The 16,797-nt window shown below is 38.7% G+C and overlaps 1 protein-coding gene across 4 annotated transcripts in view; it reads right to left on the bottom strand.

Moving 5' to 3' along the window:
• Window positions 1–1,777: 1,777 nt before the first annotated feature.
• SLC44A5 (solute carrier family 44 member 5) overlaps window positions 1,778–16,797 on the bottom strand; it is a 51,307-nt gene continuing 36,287 nt past the window's right edge. For all 4 annotated transcript variants that reach the window (XM_083868066.1, XM_083868067.1, XM_083868064.1 and 1 more), the window contains exons 12-22: window positions 15,410–15,509; window positions 14,997–15,089; window positions 13,917–14,004; window positions 12,004–12,266; window positions 10,819–10,913; window positions 10,344–10,447; window positions 9,037–9,110; window positions 8,280–8,350; window positions 7,139–7,227; window positions 6,426–6,510; window positions 1,778–5,381 (exon numbers count right to left, since the gene is read on the bottom strand). In XM_083868066.1, the coding sequence (XP_083724192.1) occupies window positions 5,266–5,381; window positions 6,426–6,510; window positions 7,139–7,227; window positions 8,280–8,350; window positions 9,037–9,110; window positions 10,344–10,447; window positions 10,819–10,913; window positions 12,004–12,266; window positions 13,917–14,004; window positions 14,997–15,089; window positions 15,410–15,509 (1,178 nt within the window). In that variant the 3' untranslated portion in view covers window positions 1,778–5,265. The remainder of the gene's footprint in view (window positions 5,382–6,425; window positions 6,511–7,138; window positions 7,228–8,279; window positions 8,351–9,036; window positions 9,111–10,343; window positions 10,448–10,818; window positions 10,914–12,003; window positions 12,267–13,916; window positions 14,005–14,996; window positions 15,090–15,409; window positions 15,510–16,797) is intronic.

The raw sequence follows: 16,797 nt of genomic DNA, 5'->3' as shown, positions 1-16,797 counted from the left end.
AAAAGATTTCTACTGAGTTCTGTGGTATCATTTCAGCCATACACCTTGCTTTATAGAAGATCTTGATTCTGGCTGAGATAAAAACCAGTATGGTTTATTATTATGTGGTTCAAAAAATTTAAGTTGAAACGAAAATAAATGTAACAAACAATCCTCCATTGTTAATAAATAAACAAACCCCAGAACTCCTCTCCAACCACGACCAGTGGCAGTGGCCCCTCCCGGCGCCTCCTCTGCTCCACATTCCCCCAGCACCACAGTGCACCTCGCACCCCGCGCCCCGCCGGCACCAAACCCACCAAACCGCGCCCCACGTCTCGCTCCGCGGCTCCCGCCCCGCACGGCCCCGCGGACAGCCCGGCGCGGTGCAGACCCACTCCGGCTTATATCCAAATCTTTATTAGAACAATCCCCAAGATCTGTAAAACGGCGAAGTAACATCAAAATTAAGCACTTCCGTTATCAAAGGTATTTAAACAATAGGACTCTATTTCTGCATAGCAGAAGCAACACGGTTTAGAGCTCAAATCATCGTGCTCGTGTTAATCCGGTTTTGGCAAAACAATACAATCTTAAGAATCATATTAATGAAACAGTAACCTACCTTCCATTTCTTAAACATCAAAGAGCCATTTTTATGGTTTTAAAACTCATTATTTGGGACAAATGCATGTGGACATTTTCTAGCATAGAATAACAGACAGTTTTAATATTAGTAGCACTAATGTTACTTGAACATGAAGAAACACTCATTTTCTAATTGTTTACAATGCAGTACAAATTACATATTACCCCAAAAATCATTGCCTGTATCAAAAGTTTAAAAATTTAGAACAATTTATAAAATGGTTCCAGAATAGGAAATTATCAGTCTTGAAATGGAGAAGGAACTTTATACTTATAAACACGCAAATAGATGTATTACAGTAATATATATGAACTTTTTAGCTTTATTCCTTCTGTTGTAAGAAGCAAGAGCCCAGTTCTACCCACAGTTACACAGGTACAACACTCATGATCATTGTAAACAGAAAGCAGAACAGGCCCTACTCAGAAGTCCACTATACCACAAATTAAAGCTATTTTAAAAATCTACTGTATAAAAATGGAACAGTCTTGCATTGTTTTCAATTATTTGCAACACTATTGGCATGTTTTCTTCCGGACCATACAATCAACTTTCATAATCTGACAACAGCAACAGGGAAATGATGGGTGCTGCATCACACAGTGCAAACACATCTGACATCCTTACTACAGTTCATTTTTTGTTAGTCAATTTGAAATAAAATGTTGGTTTTCCTCTCTAGCCTTTTCTGGTTTGTAGTCTACATGATATAACTGAAATTTTAAAATGTAAGCCAGGTGAAGTAACAGCCAGTAAGGCACTTTGTTTGTAAGGATACAGCTGTCCAGGCTGAGCAACTGGTCAAAGGGAAACATTCTGGGTTACTCAAAAACAGTCAGTTTATTCTTCATAATCATTTCTCTGACAGCCCATTTGTGGAAGAACACTTACTGACTATTCCAGAATCAGCCTGACATTGCATCCACCTAAATATTTATCCTGTTCTACAGCAGAACATGCAATAGTAAAATATTTCATTCAATACTAACTTTTAAAAGAATATTCAGCATCCTTAGATCACCCAAGAATCATCTGCTGAATACTGTTTGAAAAAAAAAACAAAACCAAACTTCAGCAAAAGAAATGATCCTATCTTCTTATTTCTGTGTTTTGTTTCCATGTTTTTTGTTTGGTTGGGGTTTTTTGGTGGTGTTTTTTTTTTGTTTGTTTGTTTTTTTTATAAAATTTGAAGGCTTGACATTAAAACTTTGGTATAAAACATGTAAATGAAAGCCATTCAGTAATATGCTTTAGGGAGATATAATGAATCCAAACCAAGCTAAACAAATGTGATTACATGGATGTGATAGCAGGTGCTTTCTACTGTCTTGGTTTCTACATTCTGCTTGTTTGTAATCTTGAGAGTATTTTTTCTACTTATGTAAAAGGGTCTTTCTTCAGATCCACCTGCTTTTCCACAGCTCCTCCCAGGGAGAAGGTGCCTGGCCTGACCCTGACTCGCCCTCAGCAGCTCAGGGGCTGCAGGTTCTGTGTCTCCCATCCCTCCGACCACCAGCACCACAGGCACAGAACCAGCACAGCTGGCGGCACCGTGGGCAGTGTCACCAGCCCCAGGGGCTCAGCAGCAAAGCACATGGCACATTTTACCGTTTTCCACTCTCCAAAGTAAAAAATGGAATTCTGAATTTCATACTAAACCAAGCAACAAAGTAAAAGTCCAAATCCATAAATGTCATTATTAGTACCTCTTCTGTGGTGCACATCTGTAGACTCTGGCCCACAGGATTAATTAGGAACCATTATAATAAGATAGTCTTGAAGCATCTTAGGTGAATCTTTCCCAATTAAATATTTGCATTAATTTTGACTTAGTAATTATTAGTGATTTGTTTTTAGAAAGCCAATTTTAATATTAAATAATTACTACTTACTTACTGAATTTATTGATTACAAAATCTACATGGTATTGCTTTATATTTTCACAGTTCTTATAATTACATTATAAGAAAATGGCTTTTAAATTTTCTTCTCAGAAATGATCAGTTACATTCTAAATACTTTCACAAAATAGTGAGAGAAGCAAATTTATACATATATATTTTTTTGCTGTATATAAATAATAATACAATTTAAAACTTTCACTTTTAGAAATTCCTTTAGTAAATGCATAGGTTCGTTACAAAAGTTTTCTGATCAAATAACTGTATACTATTTCTATTATGTTTTATTCCTGGTAAACTCTATGGTTACATTCAATGATAAAAAAGCAAGCTATATTCAGAAATATGCTTTTTCAGTTGAGCTCCCAGTAAGACACTCAAGTCCAGTAGAAATATAGATTATGTAATGCAGGTTCTGCAGCTGAAAATTAATCAGTAGTATTAAAAATTAAAAAGACAAAAAAAAAATTAAAGAAAAATAAAAAAAAGCTTTAGGACATGGATTGTAATGAGACAAACAGCCTCTTTAATCACAGAATGGTTACACATACCCCCAGAAGTTACTGACTTAATTCTCAGAAAGTATTAGAATCATGGAGGGGGTTGTGTAATCCATGTCATGCACATAATGAGAAAGGAGTGATGATAATGATGATGATGGTAATGAAAATCTTCATCCCTCAGGAGTCCTTTTTTTTCCCAAAGGACTCTCAATCCTTTCTGAAAGTCAAGTTTACTCTAGGGTATCTCAAGAGGAGTTACCAAAATCTAAAGGTGCCTATAATCAGTAGCTACATTTGAAACCATATGCCTTTATTATATATTATTTGAGTCCTACACTAAACCCCTCATTTTTGCTTCAGGGAAAAGGGCTCCAGAATCCATTGGGCCACAGAGAAAGCTTACAAGGACACTCCCACCTGCACCTCAGGTCACTGAATTTCAAGATCTTACCATGTGTCCACGACTGCAAGCATGTGGATGGTGGTCACTTGTGCATCAACACGGCCCCACACCAGCAGCAAGAAGGACAGTGTTACTGCTTTGCAGTGATCACAGCCATCACAAACCAGAGCTGTAAGTTAGAGAGCAAAATCCCACTGGGATGTGGATGGTCAGTAAATTTTCCCCAGAAACTCGCCTTCAAATAATCTGGAAAAGAACTTGCATTTCTTTTTGTAACACAAACGGACTTCTAGGGTTAGGAAAGTATTTCTAAGTGCTAAACTCCTATCACAGAACTGGCAAGTGTATGGCACATGCCACTCCTGGAAGTGGACAGTACTGGAATAACTTCTTCAGTACGCTGGAATCCATGAAAACTAGGGGCAGGCCTCACTATGGCTCCTCCAAGAGACTAATAAATTAAAACCTTTTTAGCTCAGTCTTGGCAGTAACAGACTTGAGAATCTCTCCAGCATTAAGATTTTCCATCAGCAGAGCTGTTACCTAATGGCAGTGACAGTTCCACTACTGGGAAGGTCATAAACCACACCAAATGTTAATGTGCTTTCTACCAATAGGCGTATTAATGATTTTGTACTAATGACTGGGCAAATTTAAGACTCAAAAAGCAAACTAAATCTTTCAGAGCATCTCTCAGTAGTTGAATCATTCCTCCTGTACCATGAGAAGACTTGAATTCAGTGCCCTAGTACCTTACTGTGTGAGCCACTGGGAGCACGGAGATGTGCAGGGAGTGCAGCCCTGGTCCTCTGCAGCCACACAGTCATTCCAATGGCTTGGTAGGAGCCCTTCTAAGCTAGGGAGAGGCAATGGAACTCCTTGTGCACACACACAGAGCAAAGACTTTCTTTCAATTAAAAAAAACAACTGCATTTAGTTTTCCTTTCAGTGAAGCTCAACTTCCTTGTAACACAGAACACAATCAGAGACTTGTCAGGGATAGGGGGATATTAACACGTGCATCTCTCTTAGACATCAGCTAAAAATTATACATTCACCATCTTTTACCAGATGGAACCTCATTTGTGTGAACCACAAATCACTTCAGCTGCAGTGGGACCTTCTCTCAGTTATATCATCTTTTAAGCACAACTCCCAGAAAACTTCACTTTAAGCAGTATTAACTGAAGTCTTTTCTGACTACCTTCTTTGGGAACTGCAGGGTACCATCATGTCTTAAAAGATGCAGTTGTGGATGTGATTAAAATATCACTACATTTTTCAGTGTAGGGAATCATTAATGCATGTATAATCACAGTTTAAATAGCTGTGAACCAGCTTGTACAAAAAAATACAATCATAGCACCATATTTACAAATTTAGTACCATCTCCTCATTAACTAGAGTCTCACTATCACTATCTTTTTTATGGCTAATTAGATTATACGTTAGTGCTTTCAAAAAATTGCCTGAATTTCTTTTACAAATATACACTTATAAGAAGAAACATTATCAAAACTGCTGTCATCTAAGGCAGCAACTTGTATTACAAAAGTTATTAAAACATCATTATACACTTATAAAAGTTTCAAATTTACATTTTCCTTTTCATAGGCACTCTATAAACTAAAATGTGGCCTTGTTTTCACAGCTGTTAGTTTAAGCATTTAAACTAGTTAAATGTTACCAATGTTGCTCTTTTTTTAATATATAAGCAAAAGGAAAAAAGAATCACCCATTAACCAGAAGCATCATTTACAGTTTTTACTTTTGCCTACTTTATACACGTTTTGCTTAAAAGTGACACTTTTTGATGTTGAGGTTTAGCGTTCATAGTCCCACTGCCTTCTTAGGGCTCAGTTTCTTCTTCCCTAGAATTCGGTGGAGGCTAGCTGACATGAAGTAGGGTTTTGCTGTAGATCCATCGTTTCTTTCCAGGTCTTCACCTGAATTTACACAGCAAAACCAGTTAAAAGAGGAAGCAGCAGTACATCCACACACATAGACATAAACAGAATTGAAACAAGGAGAGAGCAAAAGACCCAACATTAAAAGAAACTCAATCAAGGTAATATAGTTTCATTATTAAGTTGATGGAAGACATAAAATTTCTATTTTCTTCGACCACAATTAAATTATAGCAATATATCCTTTTTATTCTCCAGATCTTTGGTTTGCCAGTATAGCTGGAAATTTTCAGAAATTCTCATTCTTCCCCCTGAACCCTGGCATTTTGGAAATCTCTTTTTTGAAAATGTGTCACAAAGACAGCCATAGAGTTAAGCACTTTCTAAAACTCAATGATTTTTCACTGCCTAAGATAAAGTTCATTTGAAAATTTGTTGCTGTGAATTAATAGTATTCTACCTGATCTATTGTTCATTACTTAATGGGAGCATGGGAAGCAGAACATAATATGAATTTAAAACAACAAGGCAGACATTACTTTTTTTCCTACAGAAGGTCATGACTAAATCACTAGTCAGGGTTCAGCCCAGTTGGTGCCATGCACCAGTGACATGATTGATTGCTATTGGGAGTCCAATTGGGACACTTAGTTTCAAGTGGTATTTTACAGAATCTTTGAGGTAATTCAGCATAATACTTTATTCAGGGTTATTAAACTGAAAACAAAGTACCACCTATATACCAAAGAATATATTTGTTATTGTCAAGACGCTTTAGCAAATCAGTACTGTACAGGGCTCCTCACAAAGCACCCAGAAGCAAATTTAATGAAATTTAAGGAACATCTGAAGAACAAAAGCCAGATATTTCCATAAAGCTACCTTACACGTCTTAAAGTTATTAAATTTTAATACTAGAGCATGGAAGACTGTATCATAGAGGCAATATGAAAAGAAGATGCTGCTAATTATTCATACAGTTTGCTAGTATGTCACCAGACCTCTGTAAGGAATGGATAAGGTGATTTTCTACTCCTCTTTCCATGACTTGCAGGTATTACTAAAAGAAAACGTAGTACTTACAAAAGCAGAGGAATAGTGTGTCAACACACATTGCATAGACGCTGAAGAACCCGTGTGCAACTAGGTAGGAGCCAATGATGACCGTCTACAAAAAACAAACCACAATAAACCCCCAAATTTCTTTCAGAACGACTGTGGTAGTATTAACACCAGTCAGACGCCTAATCTGCTAAGCAAATTTAGAAGAATTTAATGTCAGCTCTGTATTTCTACCAAAAGTTACTACGGCTGTGAACAGGGATCACAGGTTCAAGACACTGCACTCTAACACATAGTTGATTCTAGTTTTCCAGTTGGAAATAGTTCCAAACAGAAACTATTTCAACCTCCGAGGAGAATATATGCCAAGAATATTCTGAACTCCTTCAAGAACCACTCAGCCTAGAGATATTTTGAAATTTAAGCAGGGGGCTTACAAAAGGAGAAGGAGATGCATTGCAAGTCCCTTCCATTAGAAGCCATACTGTCATCAGTGTTTTGCTGTCTGAGAAATCTGAGATGTGAAACCTAATTTTTCTGAAGATTTGGAGCCACTGCAGTTCCAGTTCCACCTGAAGGATCCCAAGGACTGGAATGCAGCAGCTCAGTCCTCACTTGGGTGGATACTATGCCACTGAGAAGCTGACCAAAGAAGCTGTTCCCAGATGATGCCCTGAGTAGTCTGAGCACCCCAAACTGCCCCAAGCATTCAGGAGATCAAACGGTTGCCTTACCAACAATGGTACCCAGTAGTAATTTAGCGTTGGCACTTCCTGTGCAAAGATTGGTATTCTCTGTGTGAAGAAAAAGAATGCAAGAACACCTGCAAGAAGCACAGGCAATTAGTGATTCCCATGCTAGCTCTGATTTCCCAGGATCTAAAGAATGGATAAGAGGGACAACAGATCCAAGGCTGGTTTCAACAAAAGTTTGTAAACAATGCATTTTTCAATACTAATTATCTAACAGAAGAGATATGTAAATTAATCAATTACCATGAAGATATTAATGGGCCCAGAAAGACTTCAGCAAGTTGTTTTGTTTCACCATTCTACTGAATTTAAAAGCAAAATTATTAAATATTGTAATTCTACAGTGATTACAAAATATTTTAGATCAGCTCTTGGTATTAGTTTTACTTTTAATTAAAATATAATTAATTAGTTAACTTTGAAAGTATACACAATGCAAAATATGGTTATTCGTAAAATAGTTTTTTGAAACTGCTGTGACAATTTGGAAAAACCACAACAGAACACTGCCAACCTGAATTTCTGAAAATGTTTAATTTAAAAAATAGAAAAACATTTTTCTGTCACAGAAAACCATGAATAATATACTTGATATTCACTGATAACAAAGAAAATCCTGTAAGGATTCTAGAAATATTCTATTTCTTTTACTATAGCATATAGCTATAATGGGCTCGAATACAGCAGAGCTTCAGGTCCATTCCTGCAGACCTGTACCAACACATCTTGTAGGCAGTTGTTACCAGGTGAATCTCATTTGAAGTTTTGTTCAGTTCTTACAAAAGGAGAACTGACTGTGGCTGACTTATTGGACGTGAACTTTGTTTGACTCAACTATGATGCTGTGGCTGCAGAAGTCCTTGCACCAGCCACACCTACAAGAGCTGTAAAAGCAGTCATGAAAAAGATACTGTCAAGGCAAACCAGGTGCTCAGCAGAGGGGAGAAAGGGGAAGAAAAAAGGTTTTAGTTCAATCTAGCAAATCCTAGAAAAACAGAAGCAGATTCCCAAATGGTCAGACCAATGAGAACCTCCAGCTGCTAACTAAGCCTATATGAATATGGCAGGCATGCTTGTGGGTACCAGAAAATAGAGCATACAATTTAGAAAAAAACCAGCTTACCTACACCACCAGCAACAAGGATTTTCCCCAGAAATAGAAGGAAGTCTGTAACTTTGTCCAGAACTGCAACCCTGTTTAGCAAAGGACAAATGATACATAATCATCACAAACCATACATTTGTATTCTTTCTCCTTAAATCTATGGATAATTGCAAAACATGACCAGAAGCTGTCTTCTGCTGGTTTTACAGGCTGACGACACAGCACCACAGACAGGCAGTGCTGAGATGGGTGCTGCTACAGTGTAATCTCTGGAGGCAAAAAAGCACCGACCCTTTGTTAAGTAAGGCCTTAATGTAGCAATGCTGCTACAGGACTGACATGAAGACTGTTTATTCCTCAAATTGTTTAAAAAAAAAATCAACCAATATAAAACGTCAAAATATTTTTATTTCGGTCTTATTCTACGGGCACAGATAAGCCAGGCTAGAACAGGGCAAATACACACCAAAACAAAAAGCAGTATTTATGTAGATTCCTGGTAGACCTCCTTTTCACTTGGTCCTATCTGGCCATCTTTCATGACCCCAAATCTACTATTTTAAGATGTCAAAACCATGACATCACATCAGCTCTGCATAGGTTACCGTACTGGACAGCCTGCTGTTACACACTGAGTGTAAGAAGTGAGGGCCAGGTCTGGGGACAGAAGCAGCACTCAGTATTTAGAGGAGATATTAGAGAGGAAAGAATGTGCCCACAGAGTGCAATAGCAGGAACTCCTGACATTTCCAAGGACTGGGAGATAGTCCCTTACCTCACCACATTGCGCATGAGCAGAAAGAATGCTTCCTTTGCCGAGGTGCAGAAGTTCTTACCATATATGGCAATCTGCAAAATAATAGTAGCGGTTGAGTATTTTAAATAATTAGGATACCTACTTCTATGCAAGGATCTATCTGCATGTAATGCATAGTTCTCCCTAATATGTGGCTTTGAAACTCAAATAAACATAAAACACTTTCCTTGGTCCCCTGCTACTTCTCAATGCTTCCCATCAGGCTGGGACAGAATACAATTCCCCTTCAAATGGCCTGTGATGAGCATGCCACCCCTTGTGATCTCACAGGTAGTAGACTCAGAACTTAGTTCTCAAAGCAAAGCAAAAAAGGTACAAGTTGATGGATTCTTCTCCCTTTGCTAGTTACCTACACTAGATTTATAGTCAGTGGAAAAGAATAGGCACTTGTAGAGCTGAAATGAGCTGATCTCTGTAGTTATCTCCTTGGACTTGATGCTGCTTTCCCTGAAGAAGAAATCAGCATAAAGTAAAGCAGCTAAAGTTATTCAGGAACAAAACCTCTTCTTCCTAGAATAGTCTCCATCAGGGTAAGATATACTAGAACAGCTCTCAGCTCAGTTTATGACCTCTAAAGAAGATTGTCAAAAACAACACTTCCTCTTCAAGATGACAATAATTTGACACATCAATTGCATCAACACAGGTTGTAATGTACCCACTAGAGCCACCTTCCTTGAGACAAGACATCTGAGCCTGTACCATTCAATCACTGAAATTGCTCCAAGCCAGAACATCCTAGGCTGAAATTCGTGTATGTTAATTTATTAGTGAAGATTTCAAACTTCTCTTATCTGGAAGCTAAGAAGGCTTATTTGAGAGAAATATCACTGCTGCTGCTAGGAGAATTTGTGCTTTTAACTTCCAGGTGGAAATACAATTATCACGTGTCTTCTGACCTTCTTATTCAAATATTGCCTCCAAACAGAAATGTCATCAACATGCAATATGAAACAAGCTAAACCTCCTGTTGAAATCAGGATATCAATTATTGAATTACAGGGGGAGTTAACCAGTTATTTCATCCCTTCCCACTTATTTTGAGGGTGAGAGTGATGGACAAAGACAGGAGAAAAAAAAAGAGGTTGAATTTAGAAGGAAAAAAAAAATCTTATTTTTTCATGGTAGAACCACATGCATATACTGAAAACTCCCATTAATGCCATTATTTATTCAGCAGATTCAAGTACTGCAGATCAACTAGTAGTGTCCAGGATATTTCAGTGTCCTAGATAGGGGAGACCACATGCAGACATGGCACATACCATGATGTAGGCATTTCTGTTTATAAATTTTAAGAATTTTTCCAAGCACCAGAAACAGCACTTGAGGCAGCAGAGTAGGAATCTAGTGAAGGAGTTGTGAGTACCTGAAAAGAGCAGGAGAGAGTACATCATACACAGAACTCATGAACAGTCTTCAGAATGTAGAAAGTTATTCAGAAGATCTTAAATTGTGGCATTATCTCTTTATTTCTAGATAAGGGTGCTCTCTCTCTCAATCAAATTTAACTCCCTAGCCTTCAATTAGATCAGACTCATATCCCATCTGAACTTTGCATTAGGTTCCCAAGAACATAGACTCAGTTTGAGTAAATGAGCACAAATTTACTGGCTTCAAAAGAAACTACAGTGGACAATGTGGAATTAGTCCCTTCCTTGCTAAAAAAAGCTTGGGAAAGTGAGGAAGTAATTTAGCAAGCAAGGTCTTAACAGCTTAGGGCAGATTCATAAATCTCACCTTTCAGTTTGTGATCCAGGTACTCCAGTATTACTCTAATAAGCTGGACAATTGCAAGAATTAAGGCTCCAAATGCCAGCGAACCTGTATGGTATCTAAAACCAAAATATTTTGATATTAAATATTTTGACATTAATAAATGACTGTTACGTCACACTTGTGCCTACATACATGGATATATGTACGTATATATGTATGTATATACAAATAAAATCAGAAGTGAAGGTCCACTAATGGGAATTACATAAGAGTAATGGACCTTCATCTTAATCTACCACAGAGGAACAGGATGAAGCTATTGGTGCTTGTTGGTGTGTGTGAGTGTTGTGTCTGTCTCTCAATCTGTGTACACGTGTGTTGTATACATGTATTTTGTGTGTGGGTCCACTGGGAGTACCTGCTTAGCATTACAATTGGTTGGACCTAGGGGCAGGGAGCTGCAGCAGCCTTGGTGTTGTAGGGCTGCAGGATTCAGCCTTGCCCTCATAACTACATCTTCCCAGTTGTGCTGGTTGGATCAACTAGAGTTAGTTTCTTTCATAGTAGCATGTGCTACGTTTTGGATTTTTGACCAGGACAGTTATGATACCTCACTCATGTTTTAGCCACTGTTGAAAGCACTTGCACAGCACCAAGGACTGCTCCTCACCCTGCCCCACTGGTAAGCAGGTTGGGGGTGCATGAGGAGCTGGGAGGGGACATGGTCAGGATAGCTGATGCCAATTGACCGCAGGGATACCTCACACCATACTGTGTCGTGCTCAGCAGTAACAGCTGGTGGGAGAAGGGGTAAGAGGGGAGCATTTGGAGTTGCAGAGTTTAGTCTTTCCAAGACACTGCTATACATGAAGAAGCTGTACTGGGAATGTCTGAACATGTGCCTGCCTGTGGGAAATGGGGAATGAATTCCTTGCTTTGCTTTGCTTGTGCATGCAGCTCTCTTTCACCTATTAAACTGTCTTCAACTCAGCCAATGCGTTTTCACATTTTCACCCTTCAGATTCTCTCCTCCAACTCATTGTTGGGGAGCAAACAGATGGCTGTGGGGGGCTTGACTGCCACTGACATTAAACCACAATGCTGACTAATCCTTTTCTTGTGATATTCTAGGACTGGCTTCCCTAGATGTAAAAAGAGCACTTGTCAGATACATGGCAAGGCTCACTTCCAGATTCACAGTCTTACCGTATTGCTCGTCCAAACGAAGAGAAGAGTGGCCACAGTGGAATATCAGCTGGTTTTCGATAGGCCCAATAATAAGAGGCAAAGGCACCAGCAAGGGTACATTGACCCAGTGCAATTGCAAAGTTCACCAGCCAGAGAAAGACAAAGGCATTGGCTAACTGGAAGATGAAGATGTACTTATGGTACAGGCTTTCTCCTCCATAAAAAGCAAAAGTACACTGAGCACCTGGGCACAATTTAGTCACATTGGTTGTGTTAAAAGTCTAAATAGAAAGAAAAATAAACAACACAATCATCAGCAATGAATTCTATGTACATAGCCTCTGAAGTTTAGCAGGTTAATACAAATAACATAACTGCTTGATGTTTAAGTAGCTCATTCAAAACTGCAACACTATGTAACCTGTTTACATATTTAAGGATTCCTATCAAGGACTTACGCAGTCTTATGCAAAGACTTAACTTTGAACTACATATTGGCAAACAAGGATGTGTTCACCACATCCCTGAAACTTGAATGTGGAATTTGAATTTCAGGAATCTAGTTTTAAGATACATAAATGCTTTGTTAAAGAAAATCTGCTCAATTAAAAAAAAAATTACTTGAGAACTAGAGGTCAGATCAGATGTTCAGGTAAATAGCCATGGTTGAAATGAAAAACTGAACTATACCATTTAATACAAACTGTGGATGCAATCACACCTTAGCTTATGTATCTCAGACTATTTTAAAAAAAGTTACTTTTTGCTATTTCTAGTGTTAATTTCATGTATTTGCTTGGTTTGGACACGAAATTAAACCAGAAAAGTTCTAATTCCTTTATTTTCTAATGTTTAGACATGAGCATAGCGTGCATCACCACTGCAATACAGGGAAATTTAATGCATCACTTTCTGTTCATTGTGTTTTGTCCAACTGCTGGGCCCCTGGAGCAGAGCCTGGTTCGTGCTCTGCCCCTCCCTGCAGACACTGACAGACTGAGGGCCTGAGACAGACAGGGCCTGAGGGCTCTCTCAGCTGGGGCTCCTCTCCAGGCTGAACAGCCCCAGCTCCCTCAGCCTTTCTTGGGCACGGAGGTGCTCCAGGCTCTTCCTCAGCTCTGCAGCCTCTGCTGGCCCCGCTGCAGGAGCTCCATGTTCCTCTTGTCCTGATGAGCCCAGAGCAGGACACAGCACTCCAGGTGTGCTTCACAGGACTGAGCAGAGGGGCAGGATCACATCCCTGACCTGCTGAAAACGCTCTTCCTGAAGCACCTCTTGGCCCCCAGCACAAACCGCTGGCTCAGGGAAAGCTTGTTGTCCCCCGGGATCCCCAGGTCCTTCTCCTCCTCCAGGAGGTCACCTGCAGCCTGTGCTGGTGCATAGGGTTATTTTTCCCCTGGTGCATAACATTTGATAAATATTTCTAGTTTTTAAAGAACCCTTAAATGCAAATCCACAGACAAGTAAAAACATTTGACTGAAGGCAAAATTAAAAAAAACAGGACAAAAAATTTTGGAGCTTCATAAAGGTATTTACTGTGCCAGAAGAAGTTAAGCTTCTGCTTCAAATCATGGCTAGTCCCTGAGCAAGTTTGAGGTGCAGCTTTCAAAGTTTTTCACTGCCTTTGGAAGACCAAAAAACAGACTCCTCACAAATTCAAGAATATCTTTCCAATAAAATTTTATTTCTGCCTTTTCCTTTCTCACCCTGTAAATTAGAATGTTAATATTTACAGGACAGTTTAGCAGAAAACCTAGTTTATGTCTGTAAAACAAAAAAGTGTTACCTGAACACTAGGTAATATTTTCAGATTTAACATGGCGACTCATTACTTAAAATAGGCACATTTTTTACTAGCAGTGCATTTAATAGTGATTAAGAAATGCAATTAGTATAGCTCTCATTATAGATAAATATTTGTTACACTTACCTCTGGGTCACAAGTTTGGTTTGCATACTTGCACAGTGTTTGATTAGCCATTACTTTATACACAGGTTCTCCTGATGTGGCCAGAAAACTGAACGAAATATTTTAAGGAGGAATCACAGAACTGTGGCTTTTGAGCAACTTAGGGTTCTGCAGTGGGTAACCACTAGCTCTAAAGAACTTGTGTAGATAACAGAAAAACTGCTCTTGCCCTGCAGAGATATTACTGGAGGGTTGATAGATAAAACCAAGTACTCTTATTACTGAGAGAACTAAGGCAAACTCATACCTGGAGCTGTAATAACCCCTGACCAGAATGGACAAGGGGGCATAACCTTGAAAATTGTCCCTATCTCTCCTCCACATCTATCTTTGAAAAGGCAGACCATGCAGTAGTTCTTGTATTTTGGCAGAAGTAGATATAGGGCATAAGGATGAATTAACACTCCCTGAACAGCAACAATTGACCCTCTCTGCATATGAAATAACAGCTGGATTTAAATTGCAGTTTTCCCCTTTTTTAATCCTTATCAAACCCTTGCTGTTCAGGAATAAACAGTGGTTGCTGTTAGGCAATTCAGAGAAGACAGTGCACTGTATATTCTCTCACTCCTTTCTCATATTTTTCTAAACAAAACACACAGAGAACCCACTCCACCTCCAGTTAACCAAGAAACCATTAACATCAGGCCTATGGAGCACACAGCACAATAAAAAACCATACTCACTCCTTGCTGAGGGCCCTTTTCATCCCTACAGTCAACCTTATGCAGTACACAAGGCTTTCTATGATCCCCCTGCCTTGGCCTGAATTTTAGTCCATTTTAAAAAAAATTATAATTTTAAAAATTATAATTATAAATAATTATAATAACTATATTAAATAAATAAATAAATATAATCACTGTCTGATTTGTATATCATATGTGGATGTGCCGTGCAGAATACCACACCAGAAGAGTAAGTGCTAAGTGACCAAATAGCCCTTTTAATATTGGTTTAATTAACATGAAATAAGAGAAAATTGTCTAGTCCTGCAGGCCAGAAGACTTGCTCCAGATAGGTACACAGACAGAAGGATACACAGCTGTCACAGCCCAGTAGGAAATACAAATTGCAATGAGTAAGAAGGTGACGATTGGGTAGAACAGTGTAGACATTATATAGCCAATTGCCCTATAAAAGAAACAAAGTATATCAATCAGATACAACAATCCCAGAAACAAACTTTTTATCAGTCCTAGCAATTTTACTTTGAGAACCTTGCTGACACACATAGCATAACCTAGTACTGGGGTCTCAGAGTACTGTGGGAATGGACATTCCTTGAATGCTTCCCTTGGATTCCTTGTAGAATGTGTTTGGTTCAACAAATGCAGTGCTGTATTTTAAACCCCAATTTTCTGCCCTTGGTGGTGCAAGATGGAGTTCAAGAAGAGTATACTCTAGAGATTATTTAATAAAATTCAACATATAATAAAGTCAGACAAACATACCTACTACCTTCCTTCAAGAGTGCAATAGCAATCCGGATCCGATTTCTTAGGAAGATCAGCATCAGTATGATTATGACCTCAACACCACAAAGTATTATCACTGTTAACAAGCAAATAAATAAGTCAGATTAATCAAGAACCAAACCAATATGCTGCCTCTGTAATTTTTTTCCTTGTAATTTGAACTATCGTGCATGAACTCTGTAAAATTCTCTGCTTGAGCAGTTCTTTCTCCAACTGCATCTGCCAAACTTCAATCCCATTTCATAGGTTTCTAAGTCCCATTCTAAAAAAATTCTATATGCAGAGAGTTAGTCAGAATGTGCATGACCTTGATATTTGTATTTTTAACAGAAAAATGGAACATCTAATTCTCAAGAAAAGATAAAAATTTACTTCAGTGTCACTGCAGTATCTAGTCTTAGATACAGTTCATCCTTTACAAATTCTACTTTCCATAAACAAGAATTTTGCTCATAATACAAGCATTTGTTCATACTATACTTGGTTTTGCTATAACTTTCTTGGAAAAATCACTTCTGTCCAAAACCAGCACAGTTATCTTGTTCTAGCAGCAGGATTTTGTTTAAAATGGTTCATCCCAAAGTCTTAGATCAGACTCCAAGAAAATTCAGTGACACAAGTGTAAACTGACAGGAGACCTCATTGTGGTCTTCAACGTCTTCACAAGGGCAAGCAGAAGGGAAGGTACCAATTTCTTCATTCTCATGACCGGTGACAGGACTCAAGGAAACAGCTGGAGTTGGGTCAGGGGGATTTAGGTGAGAGATCAGGAAAAGGTTCTTCCCCCAGAGCTGGGCACTGAACAGGCTCCCCAGGGCAGTGGTCATGGCCCCAAGGCTGCCAGAGCTCAAGGAACATTTGGACAATACTCTCAGGCACAGGGTGGGATTGTTGGAGTGTCCTGTGCAGGGCCAAGAGCTGGATTTGATGATCCTGATGGACTGACCCCCTTCCAGCTCAGCATATTTTATGATTCTAAGACACAAAGAAGTGTAGTTATTAATGTGGTTTATTAATCTTATTTCCGGGGCTCTCAGAGAGAGAAAAAATAATCTGAGAGAGAAAAGTACCCCTCCTTATGCAACGTCATTATGACAAACTTAATTATTGCCTTCTGCTTTCCTGATGATGAAGACTGAAGACACACAAAACATCCTACAGGAAGTAGAATGCTAATAACAAAAAAAAATTTCGCTCTTATCACTAGTGTGATTTCATTATCTCCCCTTACAAATATACTAGTCTCTTTGAAAAAAAGCGCATTTTTACACAACACAGAGAAAAGGAATTCTCTGAGCAACATGTGTAGAAGAGGAGATTTAACAAGGCAGAAAGTGTATCAAGACACTGACTGATTTTCCTGA

The sequence above is a fragment of the Zosterops lateralis genome (assembly GCF_965231275.1).
Source record: "Zosterops lateralis genome assembly, chromosome: 9".
NCBI lineage: Eukaryota > Metazoa > Chordata > Aves > Passeriformes > Zosteropidae > Zosterops > Zosterops lateralis.
Note: the sequence above shows the minus strand (reverse complement) of the source record. Positions and strands in the feature narration are given on the sequence as shown.